Source organism: Arachis duranensis, chromosome 4 (genome assembly GCF_000817695.3).
Source record: "Arachis duranensis cultivar V14167 chromosome 4, aradu.V14167.gnm2.J7QH, whole genome shotgun sequence".
Lineage (NCBI taxonomy): Eukaryota > Viridiplantae > Streptophyta > Magnoliopsida > Fabales > Fabaceae > Arachis > Arachis duranensis.
Window position 1 is genome coordinate 3,057,221 of NC_029775.3, and position 13,403 is coordinate 3,070,623.

The window sequence follows — 13,403 nt, forward strand, 5'->3', positions numbered from 1 at the left end:
GAGATAAAATTTTTATCCAATTTTTTTTTTTGTTATTCACGGTATTTCTCAATTTAATAAGTCAAAAACTAATCTATTAAATTGGAGAATACCGTAAACAAAAAAAATTGAGTATGCATATTTATTTTCCCTTGTTTTGAAATTTGATCGTTAATCTAAGACCAAATTAACTACCAAGTTCCAAGTTCACATTTCTAATTCAGGTCCCTCAAAAGATGGAGTAATAAATTTCATATACTATTTTTCATCATGTGATCCAATGTACCTTCCCCACCAACCAAACGATGCACTTTTACCAACAATATTCTTTGTATATTAAAAATGAATTACTAAATTAACTATGATATAGATATTTATATATATTAAATTAAATAATCAGTCATTAAAATAATTAAATATATACAAATTAATAATTAATTTTTAATGTATAAACAATACAATTGTATTTTTACCGTATCCAATATTCATTCTTCTCCCTAAATAGATAGTTAGATAAGTTAATATGTTATAATTTAGAGATTATTACATATCCACTAACTTTTTATTACATGAGATTCTTGCTCAACGGTGTTGTCAATTTTTTTTTATAAAATTGTTTAAAAAGTAAATGTTATCATATTTTAATTAATATTATTAGTATATAGTAAAATTATTTACATATGCAAAAATAATTTTGATAGTTAATTTACTAAATTTACAACATTTTGAAGTGAATCCTCCTCACTTGTAGTTGTAGTGGTCATTTATAGGCTATGTTTGATTTAAAAATTTAGAGATGGTTTAATTAAAAGAAAAATGACCTACCTACTATCTAGTAATATTTATTTTGGTACGTAACACTTTTTATTTTTTTAAAAAATTTCGTTAAAAAATATTTTAAGAATATTGATTAAAAATATCAAATATAAATTCTTTTAATGTATTTAATACATAAAATTTGTATATTAATTTATATTTAAAAAAAAAATTGAAACGCTTGTTACCAAGAGTTTAAGAAAAAATATTATATTTACACCAAAAAACAACCATAATGTATTTATGTAAAATATATTGTCTTTTACATAATTGCAATATATATTTTATATAAATAACTTATTTTATGATTAATTTTTTGTACATATTATTAAATTGCGTAACGACACATCAGTAAAAATAATTATTTTTTATATTAATCACGTGAATAATACAAAAAAATGAATGTGATTATATAATTATATAAAAGACATTAAAATTAAATTTTATATATAATATGATTATTTAAAACATAAAAAATGAAAAAAGTGATTGTGATTAACATAAATGTAACTGTACAAAGAGTTAAACAGAATAGTAGTATAGTGCATTTGTCTGATTCTTGTGTGCACAGTCTCATTACTTTGATTGGAGTCTAAGGTTTTCCATGGAAGCTTCTTCACTTGATAACAGCAGCACACACAGTACCAATTAGAGTGAACTACAATAACTCAGTAAGAGAGTAAAAGACCATAGTGGGAGAATGAGAGAGAGAGAAAAGTAAGAGAGAGTGAGATCCACCACCACTCCCCACATCTTTCTCTCTCTAAAAACCATTACTTTCTTTCTTTTCACTGATCTTTGAATCTGGTAAGAGTCTAAGACCACCCACACAACTGTTTCAATTCAACTTTGATTCTCTTCCATATCCAAAATCCAAAAGCAGAAAAAAAATAATAAAAATATAAAAAGATTAAATTTTTATGAGACCCACCTTCAAAAGAAAAACACACACACACACAATACACAAAAACACTGGTCTTGTTTTCCTTTGACTGCACCACAAGTTTGTGGGGTGTCTCCAAATCATTGCTCCTTCACTTTTGTCTGCAAAAGTTGGGGTCTTTTGAATTAGCGTTTCCACATTTCAAGCTTCCTTTATTTTTTTTTCTTCCAGGGTCAGTGTGGTGGGTGAATCATGACTAGGGTTTTTTCTCAGAGCTGAGGAGTGGTTGTTGTTGTTGTTGTTTCTGGTGGAGCAGCTTCTTTGGATGGCGAGAAAATGAGAGGGAAAAAATGTGGGTTTGGTGGAAATGTGTGTAATGAGTTGAGGGTATGAGTAAAGGAGATATTTTGAGAGATGGGGTGTGTGTTTGGGAGACAGTCATCACAAAAGTCCGGTGCGGCGGCAGAAGGGGAAGCGGCGGCGGAGGGGAGAGAGAGGAGAGAGGAAGTGAGGGAAGCAAAAGCAGAAGTGGTTGTTGAGACTCAGAATGGTGGTGGTGGTGGTGGTGGAGAAGAGAAGAGGAGTTCAAGGCAAAGAGGTGAGAGGAGAAGATCTTCAAAACCAAATCCAAGACTGAGTAATCCACCAAACAATGTTCATGGTGAGCAGGTGGCAGCAGGGTGGCCCTCTTGGCTTTCCAAGGTTGCTGGTGAAGCCATCAATGGATTGACCCCTAGGAGAGCTGACACTTTTGAGAAGCTTGATAAGGTGAGAGGATTTTATTTTTCTTAAGTTTAATGTTTTCTGTTGGAGTGTGGGAAGCTTGGTTGTTATTTTGATTTGATTTGATTTGATGTTGATGATGGTGGTCATGTTTTCTTGCTATTTGAATTTTGAGCATCTGTGGTTTTTCTTTTTAGATGTTCTTTATTGTTCATTTCATTAAATGAAGGATGTTGATGTTATGAATGTGTTGCTCTTTGCCTGCAGTTGGGGATTCTTTAATCCAAATGAATTACCATATTGTTTATGTTGTTTGATTATTTTGTTAATGTAATCAAGAGCAACACCTAAAATTAGTAATATATGAAAAAAATGAAATAAAAAATCATCACATTACTTGCTCTCACTGAACTCCGCCTATGTTACACTTGCGGTACATAGCCGGTCCCAAGCCCGGATAAAGGAGGAGGGTTGTGTTAGGTCTTCGGCAACCAACGTAAAAATATAGCCGAACCTCCCATGACATGAATCAAAGACATTATTGCGCTAAAGCTAGGTCGTTGCCCGGAAGCAACGCGCCGTATGGCTCGAGTACGGTGTCAAAGCTGGTCAAACGAGATCTACATGTAAACGGTCTCTTTGTAGACATGATACATGACAGAGTACAATGGCGTCGTTTGATTCATGTAGCCGACCCCACTTAGTGGGACAAGGCTTTGTTGTTGTTTGTTGTTGTTTACTTGCTCTCACTGGCACCTTACTATTTTTTTCCAATCAGATTGGGCAAGGTACATACAGCAATGTTTACAAGGCTAGGGATACCTTAACGGGAAAGATTGTTGCCCTAAAGAAAGTCCGTTTCGACAATTTGGAGCCCGAGAGTGTGAAATTCATGGCCAGGGAGATTCTGATTCTGCGTCGCCTGGATCATCCCAATGTCGTCAAATTGGAAGGTCTAGTGACTTCTAGAATGTCATGTAGCTTATATCTTGTCTTCGAATACATGGTGCATGATTTGGCTGGACTCGCTACAAATCCAGCGATTAAGTTCACAGAGCCTCAGGTATTACTTTATTTAAGTGCTAAGTACATTCTTTGTTGCTTGAAATATATGATTAATTGGTGGTTTCATAAGGTTGGCCTTTAATATCTGATCATATTTGTGTGTGTTAGGTTAAATGTTACATGCAGCAACTATTTTCGGGGCTGGAACATTGTCACAACCGTCATGTGCTGCATCGTGATATAAAGGGATCAAACCTTCTTATTGACAATGATGGAGTTCTTAAAATTGCTGATTTTGGATTAGCATCGTTCTTTGATCCTCATCACAAGCATCCTATGACCAGTAGAGTGGTGACGTTATGGTATCGTCCTCCCGAACTTCTTCTCGGGGCCACCGAATATGGTGTCGGAGTGGACCTTTGGAGTGCTGGCTGCATTCTTGCTGAATTGTTGGCCGGAAAGCCAATTATGCCTGGTCGAACAGAGGTAATCTCTACGGTTTATTACATTATATGGGTTCTGTACTTGCACCTTGAGAGCAATCTGTAATTTACTAATCTATGTTAGAAGGTTTTGCTCTCCATGGCTTCTCTATTTTCGCAACTTGACTTTGTGATTTGCGCTTCAGATTTTGCTGGTAATATAATATGCGATTCGTGCTTCGTAGGTGGAACAGCTACATAAGATATTTAAGCTATGTGGTTCTCCTTCTGATGAATATTGGAAAAAATCAAAGTTGCCACATGCAACAATTTTTAAACCCCAACAATCGTACAAGCGGTGCATAGCAGATACTTTTAAAGATTTTCCGCCGTCATCCCTTCCACTTATTGAGACCCTTCTTGCAATCGATCCAGCAGAGCGTCTGACTGCCACTGCTGCATTGCATAGTGAAGTAAGATAATAATTGAATTCATTAAATTGACTATGGAAGACTAACACTTCTGCTAAAATTGCTTGATTGATCTCTCTGTATGATGTTTCATTCTTAAATTATTCAACAAAATTCATATGTTAATGCAATAACTATGAATAGCAATTTTATACTGGATTATACCATGTTACTAGCAACTATCAACTTACAAAATACATTCCTTTGCTTTTTAATAACTGTTATTTGAGTTTTGAATTGCCATCTTTTGGATTTTGAAATTGACCATGAACAAAGTTAAAATGAATTTATTGATGGATGAACTGCTGAGCACCTATTTTTGTTCACACTTTTAATCAACAAATTGGGTTGCTTTTTTCCTGGGAAAATCATAGCAATGTAAGGATCCGAGTTTGACATTATTTGCTTCTCTTTTGCAGTTCTTTACAACAAAACCTTATGCTTGTGATCCCTCAAGTCTTCCAAAATATCCTCCCAGCAAGGAGATGGATGCAAAACTACGTGATGAAGAAGCTAGAAGGTTAGCTTAAGTACTTTTGACATGATTCCATTGATATGTGATAGAAAATTTTTGAAATCTTTTTAGTTATCGTTCATCATCTTTACTTTCTCTCCACCTCCTCATCATACTTCATCGAGTAGAAGATATTTCTTTCCAAGATGAGAAATTGACGATTCAGATATGACAATATTTAATTTCAATATGTCATGACTGTAGATTGAGAGCAGCTGGTAAAGCTAATGCTGATGGTGTCAAGAAATCCCGACCACGTGATAGAATTGGCAGGGGAATTCCAGTTCCAGAGGCTAATGCTGAATTGCAAGCAAATATTGATGTATGTCAGATAAGGCATCTCATTCTCTTTAAAATTTTGCCTCAGTATTAATTTTCACCGTTTGGCTTATAGACATGAAACTTCTGAATTTACGCTTCATTTAGTTTGTGAAAACTGGAACCTAGTACTGAACTATGGGAAGAAAACTGTCTCATGGCAAATGAAGTTATATATATAGGTGGAAACTCAGGTGCAGTCGACTTCACGTGAAGTCGACTGCACCTGAGTTTTCATCCCTACGCATATAGTGTAACTAACTGCATTTGTCTGGCTTTATGGATCATCACAGTATCTGTATATGCTGTGTAAACATGAAACTCATCACATTTATCTAAATTTCTTCCACTTTTTGAAGCCTTGAAATTGTTATTGACAATAGAATGATTTGGATATTGTAGCTCATATCATAATTAAATTCTATGGATATTTGATTACCCTTCAGGAGAATGTGATGTACTGTTTGTATGCTTTTCTGGTTTTAAAATATCTTTCCATACATTGCTTTAACCAAGGAGGTTTTGTGTGTGCAAGTCTGTTTGAACTCCTAATTTATATTCCTAAAGTACCCTCATACCTGTTTATTAGTTATTAAGAGTGAGCGAGTTAGTTAGCTAGTTAGGAATGATTAGTAAGGAATTGGTAAATGGTATAAATAGATAGAATAATGTAGAAAGGTGTCTTTAATCATTTGGGGTGGAAACTCAGGTGCAGTCGACTTCACGTGAAGGTGATAGCTGAGAGTCGTTAGATTGTTTGACTGATTTGACTAAATTTTCATCTAACGGCTTTCAACTATCAACTTCACGTGAAGTCGACTGCACCTGAGTTTTCACCATCATTTGGTAAGAGTCTCTAGAGAATATTAGAGCCCTAACTCTGTCAAATTAGTGTATTCATTCGCACTTCTTTGATGATCAGTTGCTTCCAGTTCTTGATAGCAGTTCTAACAGTTTAACCCCTTGTCACAGAGACGGAGACAGATAACACATGCGAACGCAAAGAGCAAGAGTGAGAAGTTCCCCCCTCCCCACCAAGATGGAACTCTAGGCTATCCATTGGGTTCTTCGCATCACATGGATCCGGTATTTGATCCTCCCGATGTTCCGTTTAGTTCCACGAACTTCTCACAACCGAAATCAAGTATGCAAACGTGGTCTGGCCCCTTGGTAGAATCTGCCGGCGGCGGTGCACCGAGAAGAAAGAAAAAACACGGTAGGTGACCGGTCGGAGGCATATCGGCATATACACTCAAAAACATCTCAAAGGAGGACTCAAACACACAATTGTGTGAGGATTCAAAGAGAAAGATTCTTGTAGTATAACACCAAATCATTTTTTAGGAGTATCCATGAAGTTGGTAACAAAGCCACTAGATCAGAGGTTTATTCTCTATCTTGTATATCTTATTAATATTAATATTATTATTATTTATTATTAATTTTTTCCCCTTTCTTAAGTTTTAAAAGCTTAATTAGCTTAGATGAACTTATAATAAAATAGGTTTTGGAAACCTTGCTATTTACATTCCTCCCTAATTTTGTTACTTTTTCAAACCATTTCATTTTTCATTTCACCTCTGCTTATCCAGAATCATGTGAATTGTGCAGTACTTAATACATAGTTTTCAAGCTCTGTTATTTCTAAATATGAATGAATGAATGTTTTCCATTATTTTCTTTTGCACCTTGGAGTAGAAACTAAGAGTTAGCATGTTAAAGTGGAGCTTATATCAAAATTCAACATGACAAAGTGAAAGTGACATAAACATTTTCCCCCTTTATTTGAAAGTAATTTATCTATCTTAATCATCACTCAACCTAGGGCTAATAAAAATTAGGTTAAATTATACAGTTGATTTCTACACTTTCAGAAAAATTGTAAATTAGTCTTTACACTTTAAAAGTTTGTAATTGAGTCTCTAAAAAAAATTAAAATTTGTAATTTAGTCTTCGCCGGTCAAAAAATGTTGATTTAATAGAATATTTTCATAATATATTAAAAATATTCTGTTAAAATAGAGAATATATTAAGAATATTTTGTTAAATCAAACACTTTTTGAACGATGAGGACTAAATTGTAAATTTTAATTCTCTTTAAGGATTTAATTATAAACTTTTAAAATGTAGAGATCAATTTGCAATTTTATTGAAAGTGTAGGATCACCGGATAATTTAACCTAAAAATTATGGATAAGCCTATTACAATCACTTTGCATGGGAGATTGGGAGAAAATAGTGTTACATTGGGATCTAAACCGTGGTCAATTTTACTTTATTTTTCCTTCTTTTTGATCACACTCTTCCCCATCTCAAATTTTGGTGCTATTTCTAGTTCATCATTAAAATAAAAATGTACCAACATTTATGGTCTCTCCCTAAGTATTATCAAGAAGGGTAGATTGAAGAAAATCAGTTGTTGAGTTTGATAGTTAGATTCCAAACCTCTTTATATTTAAGCTTTTTAGGTTTGTGTATTGTAGGACACGTGGCATCTATAGAGAATCCCAAGTACTAATTTTGGTCTTATCAACCATTCAATTATTTGGTGCACCTATATCTTATATATATATATTTTGTTCTCACTAGAGTTGGAGAGTGCAATAATCGAGCCATACCTTAAGGATGAGGCCCCAAGGACCTCCACCTCCTCCTGGAGGGCCTGGGCCTCCGGGCTTTCCCGGCCCAATATCCGTACTTGGCAATTTCTTCAATGGGCTATGTAGTGCCATATCTTCTTGGTATGTAACATTTTTCCTTCTTGCTTTAATTAGCATTAGTCAATATATAATCTATAAATGATGACTTAGAATGAACTTTAAAGAAAATTAGAATATGCCACTATGATTATGATTTATGAAAGTGGAAATTATTGAACATTATTTTCCACAATTTTTCCAATTTTTGACACAGTTTCTACATAGTTTGCTGTTGTTGCTTGCTACAAGAGTGTTTTGGTGGGCCAGCTGAATCGCCGCCTCCTCCGCAGACTCCGCTGCTAGCTCCGCCTCCACCTCCACCTCCCCCTCCACCGGCGCCACCTGTACCTACACCACCACCAGCCGGACCTCCTGGCCCTGATTTTTCTCCTGCTCCTCCAAATCCTTATGGGCCTCCTGGTCCTCCAGGCCCATATTCTCCTCCCGGGCCTCCTGGTCCTCCAGGCCCATATTCTCCTCCCGGGCCTCCTGGTCCTATTGGCCCACCTCCTTATTAAGGAAGAAATTTTTGGCGGCCCATCATAACTTATAACCAACAGCTCCTTGTCCAAAAAAAAAACAACGGCTCAAAGAAAGAATAAATATAAATGTTTCTACATTTTAAATAATAATAATAATAATAATTTTAGACCAAAGAGCTTAATGATGTAACCAAATTATGGTGATTACATTGTCATGAGAAAATCCCTAGTCTAATGCTTGTTTTATGTTATTGTTTAGATGACTTTGCATGTGATTGTATCCAAATTATGTCGTTGCAATTTCTTGACTTTAGTTAAGATATTCAAATATTTCTACGATGATTTCTTAACAAATTGAAAACGTATTTGTGACGTAGGAGCACACGCATAGTTGTTTTGATAATTTAAACAAATTGTTTTACGCACATTTATTAGAAATAATGCAAGGTAATTATTTTTTCCATTTAATTGGCATGGCAAATAGAGCTTAGAAGGCGATGGGTTGTAGAAAGTAGAAACTGGAAATAAAGTAGTGCTTTTTCTTTTAATTAAAAAACAATAGAAGAGTAAAAAATAAAAATCTATCCATCATTCAGATATTTTATCATAGAAAAATAAAAAAATAATATTATCGTGTGGACAAGTACAGGTCATAGTCACATTTGAATGATTGAATTGGGTCAATTATTTTGCGGTGTTGTCCCAATGAATCCATATCCACATGCACCACGTATTTCTTATGATTTTCAGGGTCATTTTATTGTTTTAATGGACCCTGTATGTCCTGTAAGAAATAGAAATGTCAAAATATTAGTCCAAAAATAAATTTAAATTAGTCAAGTGATTAGTTTATTAATTTGTTTAAATAGATATTTAAATTTAAATTTAAATTTTATTTTATGTATATAATAATTTATTGATAAAAAATAAATTTTTAAATAAAATTTAAAATTACGATGAATTAAATTTTAATTTGTCAAACTAAAAGATATTGTAAAAAACAAAAAAAATTAGAGAAATTTTAAATAAGCTGAATGGAATTATAGTTTACTTGATAAATGTTAATATTTTAGTCACTAATTTTTTATTTTTTTTAAATGTTGTTTTTTTCCTTAAAAAAAGAGTTAAATTCTAAAATAGTTTTTGAGATTTGCATGTATATCAAAATTATTTATGAGATTTTAATTGCATCAATTACGTTTATGAAACTGACAAAAGAGTATTATGTTAGTTTTTTATCTATTTTTTGTTAATGATTGACTAACGTGACTTGCTGATATAGACCATCAGTGACACATATTACTTTATGTTTTAACCACGTGTGATAGTATGATGACGAGTCATTTAGTGACACGTGACATGCTGATATGAACGGTTGTGTCAAGTGTCATAGTAGAAGTAAATATCAAATCGATACCCGAAAGATTTTGGTGTTGACAAAACAATGCATGACTTTTGTTATTGACAAAATAGTCCTTAAATGATTTTAAAATTTGACAAGCGTGTCCCTAAACTCGTCGGAGCACATTTCTGATGAGAAGGATGCTGAGGTGGTAACCAAAAAATTCAAAGTGAAAATTTTAATTAATTACTTATCCAGAATCTAATCCCCAATCCCTCCTAATCCCCTCCCTTTTCCCGTTGAACCCTAATCCCCCTCCCCAACGCACTCTCTCATACTCTCAATGCACTCTCCCAAAAACGACAGTAGAACTCAACCTTTTCAGTCTCACAGAGCTGCTGTCACCGACACCGCACGGTTGGTATCTCGTCGCTGGGTCTTTTGCGTCTGCCAACTCCTGTGTTGTTTGTCTCCTCCGTTGGTGTCGCGTTGTCCATGAGCCTTCACCGTTGTCGCCTTGCCTAAACCCACTATTCGTCGTCCCTGCACCTTCATTGTTGTCTCCTCAATGTCACCTCGTAGGTATGTGCTTCACAGTGGCTCGCTTCCCTCCTTGTGGTCAAGCATAAGAACAGACACACATAAAGCAGCGTCTCACTCATCGGCCTTGTTTCTGTCACCTCTGCTTGTTGCCCCACCACTAGTCGCTGCCCTATCTCTTCTGTCTGTGTTCCGTCTTGGTTCCGTCGTGTCGTGTCTTTTCTGTCTCTTATTCTTTTGATTTGGTCTAAATATGCCTCTTACTTTTGTGGTGTTTATATTGAACTTTATTTTATTTTATTTTAATTATTGTATATGAATCTGTTTGCATTTATCTGAGTTTTATTGTTATTAATCTTTTTGAATTGTAAATTTGGAATAATTCATGGTTGAAAAAGTGAGAGTGTGATGGGAAGGGAGGATTTTTTGCTAGATTAGGGTTCAAGAATTTTTTCAGGTTTATGGCAACTTATGAGTGAGAGAGTGCATTGGAGAGGGCGGAGGTTAAGGTTCAAAGGGGGAAGAGAGGGAGGATTATGGTTCAGAAAGGAGGGTTTTAGATTTTTTAGGTTGGACTGGTTAATTAATTAATTAAAAATTATACCTTGAATTTTTTGGTAGCCACCTTAGCATCCTTCTTGTTGGAAATGTACTCTGGCAAGATTAAGGGCACGTTTGTCAAATTTTAAAATTATTTAAGGACTATTTTGTTAATAACAAAAGTTAGGTGCTATTTTGTCAGCGCCAAAATCTTTCGGATACCGATTTAGTATTTACCTCGTCATAATATTATTTGGCCATATGTCAATTTGTGCCACGTGTCACAACATTGTTCATTCACATGTCATTCGTCATGTTATCATTATAGATACACCAAATTAATTTTTGATTTTGTATTAAATGACTCATTTTAATTCTTGAAATTGAATATGGTATATCAAATTAGTTCTTCTACCAGTTTTTTTTTTTTTGTAAAATTAAAATTCTCAACATCTTTAAATACACTAATTTTAATTATATTTGTTCACGTATCATTTAAATACAAGTATTTTTATAGTATATTTTTGAGTTTTTAGTTTTAATTATATAATTTTTTACAATAATTTAATGTTGATAAATTTTATAATATATAAGTATATTATTTGTCAAAAAGAATTATATTATTGATTAAACACATTTTTTTATTTTAATCCAAAAAAATGTTTATTTTTAACAAGAGATCAATAATTAAAATATATATTTTTTATTTTTTCAATTTCTATAAAATACGCGCGTGTATTTTGGACTTTAACAATATGTATTTTTTTAATCAATCATATAATTTTTTTATTAAATAACATAATTATTATTATGAGTCGTATCTAAGATTGGTTGTGTGCAAATAAATTAAATTAGACCAATTTGGTATATTTGCGATAATGACACAGTAAATGACACATGAACAAATAATATTGTGATACGTGTCATTTATGACACGTAATCAAATAATATTATAATATATGGCGTAATAGTCTACATCAACATGTCACATATTATTAATCAATTCGACATTATACCATTATATGTTGTCAAATTATAAAATAACACGTGTCACTAATGATTCACATCATCAAGTCACATCAACATGTTATTTTGTAAGAAATAAATCAGAGATTAACATAGTACATTTTTGCTAATCTCAAAAATATATATTATTATTAAAATTTTAAAAATAATTTTAATGTACGATGTCAATATCAAAATTCACTTTGGAGGTTAACTCCTAAAAAAATTGTTTAGTTGAAAGTGTACATCAAAAATTAATTTAATTAAACGGAACTTCACTTAACTAAATTTTAGTCTAAATAAAATAGTAAGGTTACCTTTTATTTCAAAAAACAAAAACATAGTTCCAGACTATTAATTAATTAACAAAAAATAATACTTTATTTTATAATAACTTTTACTTTATTAGTGCAATAATGATGTTAAGAGGTATGTTAGTAATCTCTCTTCTATAATTATAATAACAACAAAATATGTGTTTCATTCTTGTCAATTTACATGTTTCTCAATAATTTTCTGGGAAGATGCTAATCAACTGGGATTTCAAAGAGGAATTGACATGAGCAATTAATTCAAATGTTTAATAATTTTATACGATAAGCTATGCATAAATTTTAAGAATTGTTTTTTTACCATAAGTTATGTCGTCTTTAAATTGTTTTCCATTAGGAAGATACTCCCACATACACGCATAAAATGTTTTTTTGTAAAGACATTTATGTATCGCATTATTATTGAATATATTAATGAAACGATTATTTTTAAATTTTTTAAAAATTAGAATAAAATCGATTTTTTTATAACATACAATAACAATAAATTCAATTGTTATTAGATCCAGTCGGATCGGCCAATTTATATAACTTATCATAGATTTTTTAAACAAAAATTAAAGATATATTTATTTTTTTATCAAAAAATTTAAACACAATTCGTTTTAGATTGTATAAATCGGTCGGATTAAATTGGGTCTAATAATTATAATGTGAACAACTAAGTTTATTATTGTTGCTATAATAAATCGATTTTATTCTAGTTTATTAAAAAATAAATTATTAATCGATTTAATAAAAATATCTAATAATATCATGATACATGTAAAAGTTAAAAAAAAAAAACATTTTTAGTGATCTTTAACAAAATAGACTTTTTTTTTATTTAGTAATACATAGGAGCAAACTTTTCATATATATATATATATATATATATATATATACACACTTATTTACACATATTTCTAATTTAATTTTTACAAAAAATTCATTGTTTTCATTTTGAGAACTTCCTTTAAGGCCACACAAATCTCAGATATAACTAGTGGTATGTAGTATTATACTAATCTAAGATTTCTTTTCCAACTTGTCAAGACTCAATAATGTTTTTGGTAATCAAGCTTCAATCATTGGGTTTGAAAAATAATTACTTGTGGAAATTTTCTTCTTTAATTTTTTTTTTGTAATTACTCCTTAAAAAATTCACCATATTATATGGATATCAAAAATCAATTATCTATCTACTACAATCATCATATTTTAATCAACTTTCACAAACAATATAACAAAACTAAATTCACATTTATAATTAATTTCTGTAAACAATATAATGAAACATGATTCATATTTATGATCATACACTAATCAAATTAGATTAATACTCATAATTAA

General features: G+C 32.0%; 2 protein-coding genes across 3 annotated transcripts; both read left to right on the plus strand.

Annotated features, from left to right (window-relative positions):
* Positions 1 to 1,374: 1,374 nt before the first annotated feature.
* On the plus strand, positions 1,375 to 6,590 carry LOC107482722 (probable serine/threonine-protein kinase At1g54610). The gene is made up of 8 exons (XM_021139805.2): positions 1,375 to 1,602; positions 1,910 to 2,446; positions 3,180 to 3,464; positions 3,575 to 3,892; positions 4,074 to 4,301; positions 4,718 to 4,818; positions 5,017 to 5,134; positions 6,103 to 6,590. Exons 2-8 carry the CDS (start codon positions 2,093 to 2,095, stop codon positions 6,352 to 6,354), a joined length of 1,656 nt encoding a protein of 551 aa, XP_020995464.1. The 5' UTR covers positions 1,375 to 1,602; positions 1,910 to 2,092; the 3' UTR covers positions 6,355 to 6,590.
* A 1,134-nt stretch (positions 6,591 to 7,724) lies between these two features.
* Positions 7,725 to 8,667, plus strand: LOC110272412 (classical arabinogalactan protein 9). Of its 2 annotated transcripts, none has more exons than XM_021139806.2 (2): positions 7,725 to 7,872; positions 8,045 to 8,610. In XM_021139806.2, exons 1-2 carry the CDS (start codon positions 7,757 to 7,759, stop codon positions 8,346 to 8,348), a joined length of 420 nt encoding a protein of 139 aa, XP_020995465.1. In that variant the 5' UTR covers positions 7,725 to 7,756; the 3' UTR covers positions 8,349 to 8,610. The 2 variants fall into 2 exon arrangements, with proteins under 2 accessions (XP_020995465.1, XP_020995467.1); XM_021139808.2 differs by having other exon boundaries at positions 7,732 to 7,872; positions 8,056 to 8,667.
* Positions 8,668 to 13,403: the final 4,736 nt, after the last annotated feature.